This window comes from Equus asinus, chromosome 13 (genome assembly GCF_041296235.1).
Source record: "Equus asinus isolate D_3611 breed Donkey chromosome 13, EquAss-T2T_v2, whole genome shotgun sequence".
In the NCBI taxonomy this organism is placed as follows: domain Eukaryota; kingdom Metazoa; phylum Chordata; class Mammalia; order Perissodactyla; family Equidae; genus Equus; species Equus asinus.
This window is the reverse complement of record NC_091802.1, coordinates 15,959,178-15,977,943: the sequence shown is the minus strand read 5'-3', so window position 1 is coordinate 15,977,943 and position 18,766 is coordinate 15,959,178. Positions and strand designations below refer to the sequence as shown.

The 18,766-nt window shown below is 48.1% G+C and overlaps 1 protein-coding gene across 21 annotated transcripts in view; it reads left to right on the top strand.

The window, feature by feature from the left end:
• RAP1GAP2 (RAP1 GTPase activating protein 2) overlaps nucleotides 1–18,766 on the top strand; it is a 210,790-nt gene that overhangs the window by 130,391 nt on the left and 61,633 nt on the right. Inside the window, exon 1 of one of the 21 annotated variants that reach the window (XM_044744611.2) lies at nucleotides 6,592–6,692. The exons of 19 other annotated variants lie outside the window; for them this stretch is intronic. In XM_044744611.2, the coding sequence (XP_044600546.1) occupies nucleotides 6,666–6,692 (27 nt within the window). In that variant the 5' untranslated portion in view covers nucleotides 6,592–6,665. Of the gene's footprint in view, nucleotides 1–6,591; nucleotides 6,693–18,766 lie in introns of those variants that run through there. One more of the 21 variants, XM_044744613.2, reaches the window with a different exon arrangement.

Sequence of the window (18,766 nt, the reverse complement as noted above, 5' to 3'; positions counted from 1 at the left end):
AGCCCCTGGTCACCAGTTTCTGATACTGCCCTTCCCTCAGCCCAGCCCAGTGGCCCAAAAACACGTGTTGATTGATTCAGTTCTCAATCTGGTACATCTGATGAGAACCCACTATGTGCTCAGCAAGGGCCTGGCTCCGGTGAAATCCCAGTGAAGTGTTGTCCTGGGTGGAGGAGGTGGTAACAGGAAGAGCCCAGATAATTGAAATTCTGGCTTAGATCGTCTGTAAATCTGGCTTTTGCCTCTTCCTACAGTGCTGATGTGGGTCTGGGGCCTCTGTTTTTCTTCTTCCCCTTCGAGTGGAGGTTGTGCAGCTGGGGGCTTCTCCTAGGCAGGAGGGTGCTGGGAGCAGCCAGGTGCTGGGCAGTCAAGACCTGCTGCCGGTGATAGGGCACCCAGTGATTTCTCTGGGGCAACAGTGCAGTCCCAATGGGGGGGGAAGGGAGAGAGGCCACCTGCGTACCCCACAATGAGTGTGGAAACTGAGGCACAGAGACAGGAGAGGCCTGTGGAGAGGGTTTGTTGGTATATGTCTTCGTATATGGTGCCTCCTACTTTAGAAGTGGTGTGAGCTTGCGTCCTTCCGCTCAGTCACTTTTACCCCCAAACAACCCTGGGGGGTGAGTTGAATGGTGAAAATAGGATGAATCTTTGTTTTGGAGGTAAGTGAACTGAGCTCTGTTCACGGTGAAGTGACTGACAAGAGGAGGACACCCTCCCCAGTGGTAGCTAGTATGAGATGATGCTAGACTCTGCCAGGAGGGCATTGGCACAGGGGGGCAGCGGGGAGATGGAGAGGGAGCCTCGGGCAGGGGACAGCTTCGGAGATAAAAGAAGGGGAGAGGAGTCTGCTGGGGAGGGCGCAGTTTCCGCATCTGCCGTGATGGGTTCTCTCTGAATGGGCAAACCCAGAAGGACCTTCTTTGGTCTCCCTTCCCTCCCAGGCACAAGTCAAGGCCAGGCCTGGGGGAGGAGGCTAATCGGTACCAGGGTCCACAATGCTTGGTATTAAAATTCACTTGGTGGAGGGGGGTGGCAGTTGTAGGGCTCAGAAGGCTTCTGCTGCCCTGGCCTGCAAACCCAGAGTCTAGGTGTGCTGGGCAGCCTGGCTGCAGTTTCTGCTCTCAAAGAGCCAGCAGGGAAGTGGGCAGAAGGGAGGGGAAGGAAGTGTAATGTCAGACGGTGAGTGAGTTGGAAGGTGCCCTGGTTTATGCAGGAACCTTGCCTGGGGAACAAAGACCACTGAGGAGTGATGGAGGGAGGGAGCCATGCCCCTGACACTCAGCCAGACATCCACCCCCCAATTAGGAGAGTGTACAGCCATGGAGCGTGTGACACTTTGCATTTCTGGGACAAGGAGGCTCAGAGGGAAGCAGAGATTTTTCCGGGAGGCCAACACTGCGCTCTGCTCCTACCCTCTCTGCCTCTGGGTCACTTTATTTCCTATTCCTCAGGGATAGACACAGCGGGGGGACCTGGGCTTCTTGCCTGGGTCACGGTCTGGCCACTGCTGAGACCAAATCCACACTAACCCCCCTCACTTTCCTCCTACAAGCCCATTCAGGCTGTTGCCTCTCCTCGGGTGCCTAACCCTGTGGATCACCCTGTTGCAGGCCTAGCAGGGTTTATCTCAAATAACCTGATGAGATTTACAGAGCTGTATTTCCAGTGTCCCCACTGTGAGGCTCAGCCCTGAAGCCGAGCCCAACTTTGTCAGGAAGACTGGAAGTTTCAGGCCACAGACTGGATCAGAACCAGGAGCTCTGGCGACTGGCACCCCAAAGCCTGGCTTGGAGAGTCTTCACGGTGTAGACGCCACAATGCCTTAACTGGTGCTGGGCTGGGAACAAGTTGTTCCAAGGTAGGGACAACTTGGAAGCAGGAACCCCAGTTGTTTCCTGGAAAATGGGGCTGGATTGCCCCAGGGCAGCCACCTCTCACAGCGCCCCTTGCAAGCACCCACAGGGTCTTCTGGCTTTGTTCCTAACCACTGACGGTGAACATCATCCACTCTTCATCTCCATGTCATTTATGCTTTAGGTTGGTACAGGGCTTTCTAGTTTACAAAGCACTGTCGGAGCTCTTCTGGTTCTTACAGCCACCCTGGAGAAGCATTATTTTCCCCACTTTATAGATGACAAAATTGAGTCTTGGAGAGAGAAATACAGCACTCCCCTTAGCCAACTGGAAAGACACACACTTGAGGCTTGTGATATCAAGTTCATCCTTTCTACTACCCCAAGAAATAATTACTGAGTACAAATAATTACTGAGTGTCTACTACTGTATTTCTTCGCTTCTAAGACACACTTTTCCCCCTCTCATTTAACAACTGCGAAATCAGGCTGCATCTGTCTCACCAGCAATAGCATGCCGTCGTTTGTAATTGGCGGTGTTTTTGCTTCATTAATGGTCCCTAAAGTAATGTGGATCTTACAGTGGATGTCATTTAGATTTGATGAAGTCTGGTGTGTGTATAACTCTGGTGTGTGTAGACATAGCTTCTGCCTGCCAGGAGTTTTCAGTTTAGAGGAAAGATCAGACAATCCTCGCCGTGAATATGAAACAGAATGTGATGTCAAGTGCTCGACCCAAACCAAGTCAAGTGCTATGGGAATTCTGCCTGAGGGGTTGAGAGAGACTTTAGGGAGGCTGGGTGGGATTTGCACCCTGAGCATCGTGCTTCTTGTGTATCAACCAGCCAATCTAAACAGTGTCCCCAAGCCCCTGTCAGGGTGTTGGTTCAAAACTTGGATGCTGGAGGCTGACAGTGTTTGTGTCGCTGATGCTGCCTGTTGACTTAGTTAACTCTCAGCCTCAGTTTCCACAACTTAGAGTGGGAATAATGAGTGACTCCTGGGTGGGCACGAGGATCAGATAAGAGAACGCAAGTGAAGTACTGAGACCAGGGGCTGGCACATACAGGGAGAACCCAATAAATGTCAGCTGCTCCCATCACGAAATCAATTCTAAAAGTTCAGCAGATGTAGAGTCGGCTACATTTGTTCATCAGCTGCTGCCCTCGTGTTAGGTGTGTTTACGTTTGTCACCTCATTTCATCTTCAAAAGCACCGGGAGGTGGGGATCATGATCCCACCTTTACAGATGAAGAGAATGGGGCCCGAGGTCACAAAGCTGGCCAGAGGCCGGGCTGGGATTCAGATGCTGGTCTGTCTGACACCCATTCTGGTGCTGTTTTACTGGAGCACAGCTGCTGGTGAATAACCGTAGGTGAGGAAGGAAACCCTGCTGATCCCAGTGGACTCGCTTCAGGCGGGGTATTTTATAATCAAAATTATTACCGCTGGCTGTTCTTTATAGTGGGTTTTCTGGTGTAGAAGGAAGAGAGGTCTCGTTCAGAGGCACAGGAGGCTAATTTGACAGAGGAGACATGTGCTCAGACCTGCACCTCCCCTCCCCATGTCCACTGCCTGCGGACAGTGGGCGGTTTTGCCTCCCCCAGAGTGGCTGTTTGTCTCCCTGGCCCTCATTCCTTCTTCTGTGCTTGGCTGTCCTCAGGGCTCACTCTCCTGACCTTCGGGCCCTCCCTGCTCCCCTGGAGAGGCCGCCAGTGTGTGGTCATGCTGCCGCTGCTGCTCATGACTCTGCCGGGGCTGTGGCCTCCTCACCCAGAGCCTCCTTCCTGCCCTCTGAGTTTAGGACAGGCAAACACGCTTATCTTCCCTCCCTACACTTTCCCCCCTCTTCCTCTCCATTCTCTCAACCTCATCCCCACCTAGAACACTTGTCTCTGCTATTAATAGGCTGTGTGACCTTAAGCAGGTCAGTTAACCTCTCTGAACTTCAATTCTCACCTCCTCCTGAACTAGATTATGTCAAGGGTCTAATGGGATGTTGTGGGCATGAGTCCTGGGCCTGCACGTTGACTCCTGCTCTCCCACGGTGGATCCTTAGATGCAGGACTTGATTTCCCTTTACCTTCATGGCCTTATCTGCAAAATGGGGAGAGTAACTCCTTTCTGGAAAGTCCTTCCTTTGCGGGTCAGCCGTTGCCCACTCCTCCACGTGTCCATGCAGGTGTTGGCTTACCCCATTACTGTATTTACTTCTGTGATTGTCTTAGTCACTAGATGGAAGGCATTTCCTTAATTCAGTTCTTCACTCAGCAGGTATTTCTTGACACCAGTATACCAGTTGCTGAGGTTACAGATGAAGTGGGGGAAACAGATAAGAAATTACCATACAGAGAGATGAGTGATTTAGTAGGGCACATGTAGGATGCTTTGGGAGTACCACTTGGAGGAAGGGTGGTGGCCAGGAAGGCTCCCTGGAGGAAGTGATCTCCAAGCTAAGGCCTAAAGGACAAGCAGGAGTCAACTAAATAACGGAGAGTAGATAGGAGGAGAGTGACTGAGGCTAAACTTCTCTGGGTCCCTAGCCCTGAGCCAGTGCCTGGCCCAGAGGGGATCCATAAGTTCTTCGTCTCTCTCCTTCCTTGATGCTTCTGAATGCATTCCTGTGCAGAGGCCACTTCCTGGGCCCTGGGGTGCTGTGGCCAAGGGGGTTGTAGAAGTATTCTGGACAGGGCATGTCCTTGGGGGCTGGGCTGCAGGGTCGGATTGGGGTAGGGGCTCTGATACACGGCTCATTAGCTCTGAGTAGGATTCAGATGAGCCAGTAGTAGGTGCAGGAGGGAACAAGGAGGATGTTAAGGATGCAGGAGCCTTATCCTGGGTCCCTTTCTCCAGGGAGAGGAGAGACAGGCTCCTTAGGGACAGCGTAGTGAGGCCCCTTCATGGGCAGGGAGGCTGGTGAGCTTGACCACATCCCTTCTTGTAACATGATCTTTTATATCAGAAGTGTAAGAGCTGGAAGGGATGTGGCTAGCCTTCTCTGCAGCCAGGGTCCCCTCTAGCACCTGACTCCTCCAAATGTGAGAGGGGGCCCAGTTCACATCCTAGAACTCTGCCCCTCTCCTCCCCCTACCCCTTCTGACCTCCAGGGTCACTTCAGGCTCCCAGGGCCGGACCCATGCCAAAGCCTTCTCTGACCTCGATTGAGCTGTGCTCTCCCCCTGGGGACCTTTCCTGGCCTCTCTGGTCTCCCATGGATGCTGTTGGGGTTTCTGGAGCTCGAGCAAACGCAGAATGGGGCTGGGCTGGAGAGAGGTGATGGGCTGTGTGTCTGGCAGCAGCTAAACTGGAGGAGGGAAAGATGGGCTTCCTGGGTGGGGCTGAGCAGGTGGTGGGGCCTGTCTTGGGGGCCGGGGCATGAAGAGCGAGCATGGAGGCAGGGCTGGGAGGAAGGAATGATGATCATCACAGTTGCTATTTACTGAGGGTATTTGTGCCTCGCCCTCCCTGGACGCATCCTACACACCACGTCCTGTTCTACCACCACCTTGCAAAGTGTGTCAGAGCTCTCCATTTTACAGATATGGAAACTAAGGCCCAGAGCCTGAGTGACCAGCTTTCACAGTTTGTAATCACCAGAGTCACGAGTTGAAACCTGGCCTGCTGTGCACTGAGTCTGGGGCTATTTCTACCACACCACACTGCTTTTTTTTGAGAGATTTAAAAATTCATTCCTTTCCTTCTGAGTCAAGGACATTGCCTCCCTCCCAAACGTGGAACGGGGCTGAGGGTCGTGAATGGATATTAAATGTGATGTGTTTCCAGTGTTGGAAAGTGACTTTGGGACCCAGGTGGGCCCTGGGCTGCACTCCGGGGCCTGGCTCCTCACTCTCCAAAGGGTTCTTGTGAAAGCCCTTGAGCACCTCTGGGGCTGGAGCGGTAGATGTGGTAGGAGTCTCCGCAAGCCACTTGCTTTATTCATTTTTAATTTTTCTGGTGGGATAGCCACAGGGCATGAGGACGGCTCTCTTTTTTGAAGCACATTAAAAATTTTTTTAAGCCAAAGTAATACATGCAGTGATTTAAAAAAAAATCCAGGCTGTTCATGAAAGAAAGCAGTTCGCTATGCCTCTGCCCACTCCTACAGGCTCTACCTGCAAAGGAACCGCTCTTACTCTTTTAGCTGTTTCCTCAAATCTTTGAGTAAGATGATTTGGGCTGTGTGAGGTCCATGGGAATGCCTTTAACGATGCAAGCACTTGCTTTTTTCTTTTACTTTGTTTTTATTCTCCTTACACATAAGGCTTCTCCATTCGCAGTTGGGAAAATTGAGGCCCCAACCAAGTGTGGAGCCTGCCTTGAGTCCCACAACATATCAGACATCAGGTCTCCTTCAGGCCTTGTGCTGTCGCTGGCATCTCGTGCCTCGGTCCTGCCCTCCATCACCGGCACTGCTGGGAAATCATTCAAGAGAAGGATAGAAGGGTAGGAATGCTTCCTGCACCCTGACTCTCCTCGGCCCCTGAATGGGTCTCCTCTTACAACCTGCTGGCATGGTGCCTCCCCCCTGGGAGGGACCCCTTACCCTTACAACATAAGATGTGTAGCGGCTCCACCAGTCCTGGGCCCCCCAGAAAAACAGCAGTGGCAAAGGAGAGGTCAAAGGTCAGGGCTAGTCAATGTGGAATAACAGCTCCGGGCAGACACCCAAATCCTGCAGTTCCTTGTTTGATCTTAAGGAAGTTGTCCAACGTCAGCAGCAGCAGCTGGGGTGGTAGCAGCCACAGCTACAGTGGTGCTCAGACAGACACACGGGGCCCCCCGACTTGCAGGGGAAGGCAGTGGTGGAAGATGATGGATTTCTTAAAGAACCTTTTGGTGAGTGTCCCGGGGCTGTGGAGGAATGCCTGTCCAGGGCCCGCTGCCTGGAGCTGCCTGGAGCTGCCTGGAGCGGGTGGATGGGGGAGGAGCCAGAGCCCCTCCTGCTGGCACCTGGCAGGGAGCCCCTGGTGGCTGTTGGCCTATCATGGGGCGTGGAAGCCACCTGTTGCTCAAGGGAAGGAGGAAACAGAGATCGGGGCAGAGGGGACTGTGTGTGTGGAGGGGGACGCGGGAGGCCATGGGACAGTCAGGGGCCAGGGCCTTTCCTCCCTGGCTTGGAAACTGGGCAGAGCTCACCTCTATGCCAGAGTCTGAGGGGACCCACAGCCAGCTGCAGGCTGTGCTGCAGGTGGGGGTGCCAGGGCGAGAGAGGGAGGGACTCTGGGGCTGGGCTTCTGCCTGGCTGCAGACACTTGGAGCTGGCCAGGCCAGTCCTGTGGGACACTCCCCCTCCCCTGTGTGCTGTGGTGCCTGGGATGGCCCTGGCAGGGGACTCGGCATCCTGTCACAGAGCCTCAGAGCGTGTAGTTAGTGTGACACTTGGGAATGGTATGTGTGACGTTCCCAGCTGGCCTGGAGAGTCAATGTCCTTTCCTGCCAAGCCGGATTGTCCCTGGGGGCTCTGTGGGTCCCCTGTTTCAGCTTTGCCAGGCCCTCTGTGCCCCTCTTGGTGAACATGGGGGCCCTGGCTGACTGGGCCAGGTGGGGACTGCTAGGCTTTGCTGCATTCACAGACCTGCCTGCTGCAAGTAGGGGGTGGGCTGTGTTCTCTTCCTTTCTCTGGGGGAGCTGAGGGTGATGGTTTAGAGATGAGTGTGGGGAGTGACAGGACACTTGTTTGAGGGTTGGGCCAAGGAGTCCCCCATACTCAGGCTGTTGCCACCACTGGCTGCAGGACGGGGAGTGAGCCTGGTGATTCTGTTACAAACAGATGTGGCTTGACCCCCTGGACTTTGGCTGGGGTGTGGAGTGGTACGTTGGAGGGTGTTAAGCTGGGGACTGATGTCATCTTATTTATCTTCAGAAAGACCATGTGGCTGTTGTATGGGGAGCTGGTCAGGCAGGTGCTGATGTGGAGGCTGGGAGCCTGGCAAGGAGGCTCCTCTATGGTCCTGGTGAGGAACAAGGAGAGATGGGGAGGCAGGGGAGCTGCTGAGAAGGGCTCAGACCTGGGATGTATTTTGACAGTAGACTTGTAGGTGGTTTGAGTGTGGGGAATGAGGGATGAAGGAATCAATGATGACCGTTGGGGTTTTGTCCTGAGTGCCAGGGTGGGTGGAGGAAGGTTTTTGAGGAGAAAAGTTGATGAGTGTTCTCTTGGGCCTTGTTAAGTCTGGGATGCCTACCAGACATGCATGTGAGATGTGGAGTTGGCAAACCCAGATAGATCTGGCCTTGAATCTGGCTTCTGCCTTTGCTAAGTGTGTTCACTTTGGGCAAGTTGTTCAACCACTCTGACCCTCCCATCATCCTCCATCCTCCCTCCCTCGGTGCTTGTGAGGCTTACGGGTGGCATTTGTGAAGTGCCTGATCCGGTGCCCAGTTTCCGCTACATCATGAGTACCCAACAGAGGATACCTTGGGGCTTCCTAAAACTTGGCTTATATCATCCCATTTTCTAGCTCAGGAACATTCAATGGCTGCCTGTTATACGGAGCAGAGCCTGGAACTTGTATCTTATACGCTGATTTGGCTCATAGATGTATTTTGTTTAGTCCACGTAGTGATTTTTAAGAATTTTAAGTGATGATCAACGTATAAGAATTGGGAGAGTCCAGGGGCTGGCCCCGTGGCTGAGTGGTTGAGTTCGCGCGCTCCGCTGCAGGCGGCCCAGTGTTTCGTTGGTTCGAATCCTGGGCGCGGACATGGCACTGCTCATCAAACCACGCTGAGGCAGCGTCCCACATGCCACAACTAGAAGGACCCACAACGAAGAATATACAACTATGTACCGGGGGCTTTGGGGAGAAAAAGGAAAAAATAAAATCTAAAAAAAAAAAAAAAAAAGAATTGGGAGAGTCCACATACAAATTTGGATTTCTGGCTTATCTTGAGAAGTTTAAAACCCCGGTACCACTGAGCTTGTATTTCTGTTTGCAGCCTGGCTAGAGATAAGCAGTAGCTGCCTGTTTTGAAAGGGGAGTGGGCTCTTTACCATTGTTTCACTTCCCCACTCTTCTTTTTGTTGAGGTAAAATTTACATAACATAAAATTAATCATTTCCAAGTGAACAATTCAGTGGCATTTAGTACATTCACAGTGTTGTGCAACCACCATCTCTATCTAGTTCTAAAATATTTTCATTACCCCTGGGTAGGACCCCATGAGGCAGTTACTTTTCGTTCTCCCTCCTTCCAGCCCCTGGCAACCACTAATCTGGTTTCTGTCTCTATGGATTTACCTGTTCTGGATGTTTCACAGAAATGGAAACATACTATATGTAACCTTTTGTATCTGGTACCTTTCATTTAAGCATAATGTTAAATATGCTTATAATACATATTTGCATATATGCATAATATGCATAATGAGGTTCATTCATGTTTTAGCAGGTACCCATACTTCATTCCTTTTTATGGCTGAATGGTATTCCATTGTATGGATACACCACAAGTTTATCCATCCATCTGTTGGTTGACATTCGGGTTGTTTCCATCTTTTGGTAGTAATGCTGCTATTCAGTGTACAAGTGAACAACATTCATATACAAGTATTTGTTAGAGCCCCTGTTTTCAGTTCTTTTGGGTCTCTACCTAGGAGTGGAATTGCTCGGTCATATGGTAACTCCATGTTTAACTTACTGAGGAACCGTGAAATTGTTTTCCGCAGAAGCTGTACCATTTTACATTCCCACCAGCAATGTATGAGGGTTCCAATTTTTCCACTTGCTTGCCAACACCTGTTTGCTGTTTTTTGCTTATAGCCATTCTAGTGGAATGAAGTGGTATTTCATGTGGTTTTAATTTGTATTTCCCTAATGACTAACGATGTTGAACATCTTTTCATGTGCTTATTGTCCATTTGTGTATCTTCTTTGGAGAAATGTCTATTCCAGTCTTTCACCCATTTTAAAATGTGTTGTTTGTATTTTTGCTATAAGAGTTCTTTATATGTTCTGGATACTGGACTCTTATCAGATGTATGATTTGCGAATATTTTCTCCCATTCTGTTGGTTGTCTTTTTACTTTCTTAATAATGTCCACTGAAGAAGAAAAGTTTAAAATTTTGATGAAGTCGAATTTATCTATGTTTTCTTTGTTTCTTATGGTGTCATATCTAAGAATCTACTGCCAATTCTAAGGTCATGAAGATTTATCCCTATGTTGTCTTCTAAGAGTTTTATGGTTTAGCTCTTAGGTTTAGGTTGTTGCCTGATTTTAAGATAATTTTCGTATATGTGCGAGGTGTAGGGGTCCAACTTCATTCTTTTGCATGTGGGTATCCAGTTTTTCCAGCCCATTTGTTGAAAAGACTATTCTTTCCCCATTGATTAGTCTTGGCATCCTGGTCAAAAATTAGTTAGCCATAAATGTATGGGTTTATTTCTGGACTCTAAATTCTATCCCATTGGTCTATATGTCTCTCTTGTTGCCAATACCACACTGTTTTGATCACTGTAGCTTTGTACTAAGTTTTGAAATTGGGAACTGTGACTTCTTTTTCAAGAAGATTTTGGCTATTCTGGGTCCCTTGAGTTTCCATATCACCTTTAGGATTAGATTTTCAATTTCTGCAAAGAATCCGGCTGGGGTTCTGACGGGGATTACACTGAATCTGTAGATGGCTCTAGGCAATGTGGCCGTCTTAATGTTAAGTCTTCCAACCCATGAGCAAGGGACATCAGACCATTTATTTAGGTCTTCTTTAATTTCTTTGATCAGTGTTTTGTAGTTTTCAGTGTACAAGTCTTTCGCCTCCTTTGTTAAATTATTCTAGGTTTTCTTTTCTTTGATCCTATTGCAAATGTAATTTTTTTTTTGAGATTGTTTTCTTAATTTTCTTTTCAGATTGAAACACCACTGATTTTTGTGTGTTGATCCTGTACTCTACAATTTGCTGACTTTATTAGCTCTAGTCGTTTCTTTGTGGATTCTTTCGAGTTTTCTATATTGGATCATAAAATCTGCAAATAGAGATAGTTTTACTTCTTCCTTTCTAATTTGGATGCCTTTTATTTCTTTCTCTCGCCTAATTGCTCTGCCTAGAACTTTCAGTACACTGAATAGTGGTGGTGAAAGTGGACATCTTTGTTTTGTTCCTGGTCTTAGGGGGAAAGCTTTCAGTATCATTGAGCATGGTGTTAGCTATGGATTTTTAAATTTATTTTATTTTATTTTATTTTTTTTGGTGAGGAAGATTGGCCTGAGCTAAAATCGGTTGCCAATCTTCCCTTTTTGCTTGAGGAAGATTGTCCCTGAGCTAACATTTGTGGCAATCTTCCTCTATTTTGTATTGTATTGTATTGTATTTTGTATTGTATCAGTTGAGATGATTGTATGGTTTTTTTTTTTTTTTCTCCTAGTAATATGATGTATTACATTGGTTGATTTTCTTATGTTGAACCAAACTTGCTTTCCTGGAATAAATCCCCCTCTGGCCATGGTGTATAACATGCTGTTGGATTCAGTTTGGTAGTATTTTGTTGAGGATTTTTGCATCTATATCCATCAGGGAGGGGGTCTGTCATTTTCTTTCCTTCTAGTTTCTTTGCATGGTTTTGGTAATGCTGGCCTTGTAGAATGAGTTAGGAAGTGTTCCCTCTTCTTCTGTTTTTCTAGAAGAGTTTATGAAGAATTGGTGTTAATTCTTTTTTAAATGTTTGGTAGAATTTGCCATGAAGCCATCTGGTCCTGGGCTTTGTTGGGAGCTTTTTGATTATGAATCAGTCCCTTTACTTGCTATCCCTTCATGCTTTTATGTTACTTGCCTGGTACCTGTAGTCATTTGCATTTTTAAATCCTGCCTAAGAGATTTAAATGTAAGTCTGCCTAATTTTTAAGATGTCCTATAAAACCCTAGCCATCTCCCATTCTTCCTCATGCTGCCCCATCTCTGCTCTGGCCGGGTTGGTCCTTTTCACACCCCACCTTCATTAAACACAGTTAATGCTGTAGGTCAGTGGTTCTCAAAGTGTGGTCCCTGGACCAGGGGTAGCAGTATCACCTGGGAGCTTGTTAGAAATGGAGATTCTTGGGCCAAGAATCAGAAACTCTGGCAGTGGGGCCACAAACCTGTGCTTTAAGCTCTCCAGGTGATTCTCTTGTATTACCATTGCCATAGGTAACGGAAAGCCTTGCGGGCTCCCGGCCCAAGTTGATATGGCTGAGGCGGTGCCTCTGAAGGGATCTAGCAGTAGAGGAGCTGTGCTCAGTGTGAGTTGGTGGGAGGAGAGACCCAATAAGGGAAAGAGGAGCATGAGGGTAGGATGGAGGTGAGGGGGAGGGAGGCTTGGTTAGAACAGGACCTGTGTCTGGATGCAGCTTATCATTGGCGCACCCACTGGGGATAGGGTTGGCTGTCCAGGTTGCAGGGTGCGGTCCGTGGCCAGAGAATGGGCAATGCTTACTAGTAGGGACACAGGCCTGTCGAGCCCTGACTCCCAGGCCCAGGACTCAGCCTTACTGCCTGCTTCATTCTCATCTTGCTGGACAGAGTAGTCAGTCATTCATTCAGCAAACATTTCTTGAGCATCTGCTATGTGCCAGGCAGTTGTAGGCCCAGGGGTACAGCAGTGAACAAAATAAAGAGCCTCACCCTTGAGAACCTTCTATTCTAGTGAACCAGCCTTTGCCTTCTTGCAGTGCACAACTTGGTGTTTTCCACAGGCCTCAGCAGCCAGGCTGGCAGCCAGCTGGCCCTTGTGCTGCCCGCCCTGTGGATGGGGGCCTCTGAGCCAGCCACAGAGCCAGGGCAGCCCGGCATGCGCTGGGGTTAGGCAGCCGTGGGACACATCCCATCTGGCTCCCACTGGGCTGTGTGCTCTGGGTTCCCAGCTCCCCCTACTTTCCAAAAATCTCTTTACACATCTCTCTAGAAATCCTTTTCTTTTGTGATGCTTCCTTCCCTGTGGGAACTTGCTCTGACCCCCATTTTCCTCCTCCTCCCAGCCCCGCCCAGCCCACATCCCATTTTCCTGGGACCTGTGTAGGGTGGAAACACCTTGTCCTCTATCCTTGTCTCATTTTGGTGCTTCTTATTGCCGCTGACATGCCTTTACCTCCTCACGTGTGTCCTGGACTGAGGTAGGCAGGGATAAGGAGGCACCCACTATGTGCATGAGTGTGTCCTGTGTGGGTGCTGTGCCAGGCTCTGTAGACTGGCTCACGTTATCCCACCACAGCCCTGTGAATCCATGCTGCTGTTAGCCTGCAAGGTGCAGGCGTTCATCTGTCGTCCTGTGCTGAGCAGTGGGTGTGTGGTGCCTCCTGGGAACTGGGTGTAGGACGGCTGCTCATATGTAAACACACCCTGCCTCCAGGAGGGGAGGAGAGGAGCCCAGAGCTAAGGCAGGACATCCAGCAGAGACTCTGCGGGCAGTAGGTGGGTGGCAGTGGGTATCACTTCTCCAACTAGGGTCAGAGAGGAGGAGGAGGGAGAGAGGAGAGTGCTAGTGAGGGCCTCCCGAGCTGCGATGCAACAAGGAGGAAAGAACAGGTGGCCGCCTGTCTGCAGGAAAAGGCCACATCCATGTGTAGAGCTTCCGTGGACCAGAGGGAGGCAGGTCGGGCTGCTCTTGCCCGTGGGAAGGGCACAGGATGGTGAGATGGGCAGCGGTGGCCATCCTATGTTCACACATGCCATGAGCACCACATGGACGCTGTATTCCTTCCATTGTTTCTATTTCTTTGCTGCTGGGCAGAGGCTGGCACTAGAGAGAGCAAGTAGAGGCATGGGGAAGGTTTCTCAAGACTGGCCTCCAGCATTCTCCCCCAAGGACTCACTTTGCCCTTCCAAAGGCAGACCAGCGGTTTCTATATTGGGAGGTGAGGACGACAAGGATTGAACCCGAACTAAACCCTGGGGCCCAGCCTGCGATTTCCTTGGCTGAGCGCTGGCTCTCGGTGATTATTTCACAGCCTGCTCGACTGGCTGTTAAAGCAGAGCCCAAGGGGAAATGCTGGCTGCTGCTTGGATTTGGGTGGCAATGGCTGTTGCTAATAATAAATTAGACAGCTGAGCGGACGCTGCTATTGATGAGGAGGCTGAATTACACTTCTCTGTGGCTTCTCGGTGGAGGGGGATCCCCTTCCTAAGGGTGCCCCGGGCAGGACTTCACTCTGTCCTAGAGGGCCTGTGGGACAGTGTCAGTGAGTCGGTGAGCATTTATTGAGTGCCTGCTGTGTGCCCTTGGCTGTGTGAAGCAATCTCAGGGGGTGTGGACAAGGGTGGGTCTGAGTGGCTGGAGCTGCTGTTCAGGCTGGCCTGAGTCACCCGGCTTCTGGGTGGAAAAGGAGACTTGCTCTTTGCCAAGGCTGGAACTGTCCCATTGGAAAGTTCAGCGAGTCACTGAGAAGTGGGGCCAGCCCAGCTGAGGCCCAGTTGCCACTGGCTGATTTCTGCTCCAGGGCTCTGTCCAGGCAGGAATCATCTACCCACTGCGTTACTCAGGGCTCAGGCTGAGTCATGGCCCTTTCATTTCACCACCTGTGCCAGCCCCAACGCCAGGGAGCATCTTCATTCAGGAAATATAGACCCATTTTTAACAGTAATCTAAACATACCACCTCTGGAAAGACCAATGAAGTCAAGAAAAGCTAAGTGTCCTAAATCAGAAAAAGCTAAATACTGCCCTAAAACTACTAGACTGTCTCCAAATAGGACAAAGCTTGTTCCAGAGTGAGCTTTCTAACAGTTCCTTCTAGTAGTTGCTATTTACTGAGCTCTCGCTGTGGACCAGGCCCTGCCTGGGTGCTTCTCGTCCACATTCTCACTGCATCCTCATGTGAGCTCCAAAAGGCAGGGGTTATTTGATTCCATTTGCAGGTGAGGGAATAAAGAGAGGTTGAGTAACATGCCTCATGCCACACAGCTGGGCAGTAACAAGTTAGCCACACCCTGGACCTGGCTTTGACCACTGAACTCTGCCACCTCCTGTATCTTTCTACTGTACCCAAACCTCAGTAGCTCTCCACTGCTGTCACATGAAGCCCGAATTCCTGGCATTCGGAGACTCCCAGGCCTGGACTCCAGCCCTCCTTTCCAGTCTGATCTTCAGGATGTTGACCCGGAGGCTTCAGTCTGCCATGTCGGTCCACTCACAGCTCATTGAGTACATGTCCTGCTTTTCCACCTTTCCGCCTCTGTGCCCACAGTTACACCTGCCTGTAATGCCCCCTTGCCCCTCTCTATCAGGTGTTATCTGTTTATCCTTTGAGGTCTGGCTGGGATCCCACCTCTTGCAAGAAGCCTTCCTTGATGTGGTGGTTTTAAAATATGTCCACAAATTCTTTGACACTTCTCGAGAGATGGAACCCCCTTGAGTGTGGGCTGGTCTTGGACAGTCGCTTCTAATGAATAGGATAAAGGGGAAGTGATGGTGTATGATTCCAGAGACTAGGTCATAAAAGGTTGGCTCACTCTCGGAGGAATTGGTTGCCATGTTTTGGGGACTCTCAAGCCGCCTATGGAGAGGCCCCTGTGAGGAGGAACTGAGGCCTCCTGCCGACAGCCTTGTGAGTGCGCCATCTTGGAAACAGATCCTCCAGCCCCAGTGAAGCCTTCTGATGATGCGGCCCCTGCTGACATCCTCACTGCAGCCACCTGAGAAAACCTGAGCTAGAACTGCACAACTGAGCCACTTCTGAATTCTGACCCACAGAAATTGTTTTGAGTTGCTAAGTTTGGAGTAATTTGTTATACAGCAATAGAGAACGAGAACACTTGACCTCCCGGCAAGAAGTGCTTCCTGCCCCCTCTGAACACTGTGGCACTGATCACCTGTAACCTAACCCTGGACAGTTTTGTCTCATAATTAAGATCAAGCACTCAGGAAATTGGGCCCCTGCCTGGTCCAGTGTCCAGTCCATGCCTTGCAGGCGCTTAATCAGTTGGGGTTAATTGATTATCTAATACAAGGGCATTGTCTAAGAACACGCCTGAAGTATATTTTGATTGTCACTTTGCATGGATAACAGAGAGTGAGCTGGATTTGGGGTTGATTCAGGGGAGCCTCTTAGTCACACAGAGCCAAGGTTAGACCTGGAAATGAGTTAGCCTGAATCCTGGGGCTCTCTGTGGGCACCGACGGCTCTGTACTGTGTCCTGAACACACCCTGCTATGAAGGTGGGGGAAGGGCTTGTAGTAAGTGTTGGGGGAATTGAGAAAAGGAATGCCAGAGCCGCCACTTATGTGTTGAAGTCTTAAAAACATTGACTGCAAAAATAATTCATAATTGTTGTAGAAAATTTAAAAAATATTGAAAAGAAAAAAGAAAAAATGTATTCTTTACCTGTAACTTGTTTTGGCATGTATCCATCAAGGTATATTTCTCTGGATGGGTGATGTGTATATTTACTTGCAGTTATATTTATATATACACACACACATACACATAGATACCCAAACAGGTTTTTTTACATTTAATTGAAAAAAATGAGACCATCTTGTTCTAAACCCTATTTTTCTCACTTAGCAACAATGCATTGTGAGTCTTTGTGCTCGTATAATTAGCACAGATCTCCTCTCATCGTATTTGATTGTGTTGTCATACTCTTATGCATTGTTCACCCTTTACCTCACTGGTGGTACTTCGGCTATTTCCACTTTTTTGCCTGTAAACAATGTTGCAACAAATTTCCTTGTATATTTTATCCTTGGGTAGTTGCCCAAATATTGCTTTAGTATAAATTCCCTAGAGTGGGTTTCTTGGACCAGAATATGTGAATGTTTCTAAGGCTTTGGACACTTGGGTATCAAATTACCCTTCAGAAAGGTGCACACTTACCTGCAGTCCCCGTGTCCTTAACTGCATACTCCTTGCCAGCGTTGAGTTTTCTTTTTAGTCTTGGCCAATCTGATGGATGAAAGATGTTACCTTTTAAATTTCTTTAATAGCCACGGAGCTGGGCGTGTTCCATGTGTTCACTGGTTATTTTATATTTCTCCTTTAGCAAATTGTTCGTGTCCTTTGCACATTTTTCTGTTTCCCTTACAAAACTTATTTATTTATTTGAACTTTAACTATGCAAGTAATGTAGGCCTGCATGCTCGTGAAGTAGGCCATGTATAAAGCAAAACCCTCTCACCGCTCTCACCGCCTCGTCTCCACATAATCGCTGTTTCACAGTGTGAGGTATCTTCTTCTGTATTATTTTCTGTGAGTTTATGTACATTCGTACAGGTAATTTTAGGTTTGATTTTCTCTCCCCCTTACACATGCTTCATCCATCTTGGAGAGTGTTGTATGTAAGAAGTGTAGATCTATTGCTTTCTTTTTGAATGGCTGCGTGGTTTCTTTTTGGAACAGCTTTATTGAGATATGGTTCACGTACCACAAAGCCACCCGTTTACAGTATATAATTCAATGGATTTAAAGATATTCACAGAATTGTGTAACCGTTACCACAGTCAATTTTAGAACATTTTTACCACCTCAAAAAGAAACCCTGTACCCTTTAGCTATCACCCTCCGAATCTCCCCTTTCCCTCAGCCCCCTACAAGTCTACTTTCTGTCTCTATATTTTCCTAGTCTAGACATTTTTATTATTTTTTTAAATTTTAATTTTTATATATTTTTTATTGAGTTCATAATAGTTTACAACATTGTGAAATTTCAGTTGTACAGTATTTCTTTTCCGTCACCATATGAGTGCTCCCCTTCACCCCCTGTGCCCACTTCCCAGCCTCCTTCTCTCAGTAATCACTGAACCGTTCTCTTTGTCCATAGGTTTGTTTATCTTCCACATGTGAGTGAAATCATCTGCTGTTTGTCTTTCTCCATCTGGCTTATTTCGCTTAACATAATACCCTCCAGGTATTGGCTGCACCATTTTACATTCCCACCAGCGGTGTTGGAGGGATCCAATTTCTCCATATCCTTGCCAACACTTGTTATTATTTGTCTTTTTATTGGTGTGAAGTGCTCTTTCATTGTGATTTTGATTTACATTTCTCAATGACTAATGATATTGAGCATCTTTCCATGTGCTTATTGTCTAATAGTATATCATCTTTGGAGAAATATCTACTCAAATCCTTTTTAAATTGAGTTATTTATCTTTTTATTATTGAGTTGTAAAAGTTCTTTATTCTAGATGCAAGTTTCTTATTAGATATATGATTTGCAGATATTTTCTCCTATTCTGTGAGTTGTCTTTTTACTTTCTTTCTTTCTTTTTAAAGATTGGCACCTGAGCTAACAACTGTTGCCAATATTCTTTTTTTTTTTTCCTGCTTTTTCTCCCCAAATCCTCCCAGTACATAGTTGTATATTTCAGTTATGGGTCCTTCTAGTTGTGGAATGTGGGACGCCGCCTCAGCATGGCCTGATGAGCAGTGCCATGTCCACACCCAGGATCCGAACTTGTGAAACCCTGGACCACCTAAGTGGAGCACATGAACTTAACCACTTGGCCACAGGGCTGGCCCCTCACTTTCTTGATAGTATCCGTTGAAGCACAAAAGTTTTAAATTTTGGTGAAGTCCAATTTATTGATTTTTTTACTTTTCTTGCTTGTGCTTTTGGTGCCATATCTAAGAATCCATTGCCAAAACCAAGGTCACAAAGATTTACTCCTATGTTTTCTTCTAAGGGTTTTATAGTTTTAGGTCTTACATTTAGGTTGTTGATCCGTTTTCAGTTAATTTTTGTGTGTGGTGTGAGATAAGAGTCCAACCTCATTTTTTTACATTCAGCTATCTGGTTTTCCCAGCACAATTTATTGAAAAGACGCCAATGAGTAGTTTTGGAACCCTTGTTGAAAGTCAATTATCATAGATCTTTGGATTTATACCTGGACTCTAATGTCTATTCCATTGATGTACGTGTCTCTCCTTGTGTCAGTACCACATTATCTTGATTACTTTTGCTTTGTAGTAAGTTTTGAAATGGGGAAGTGTGACCCAACTTTG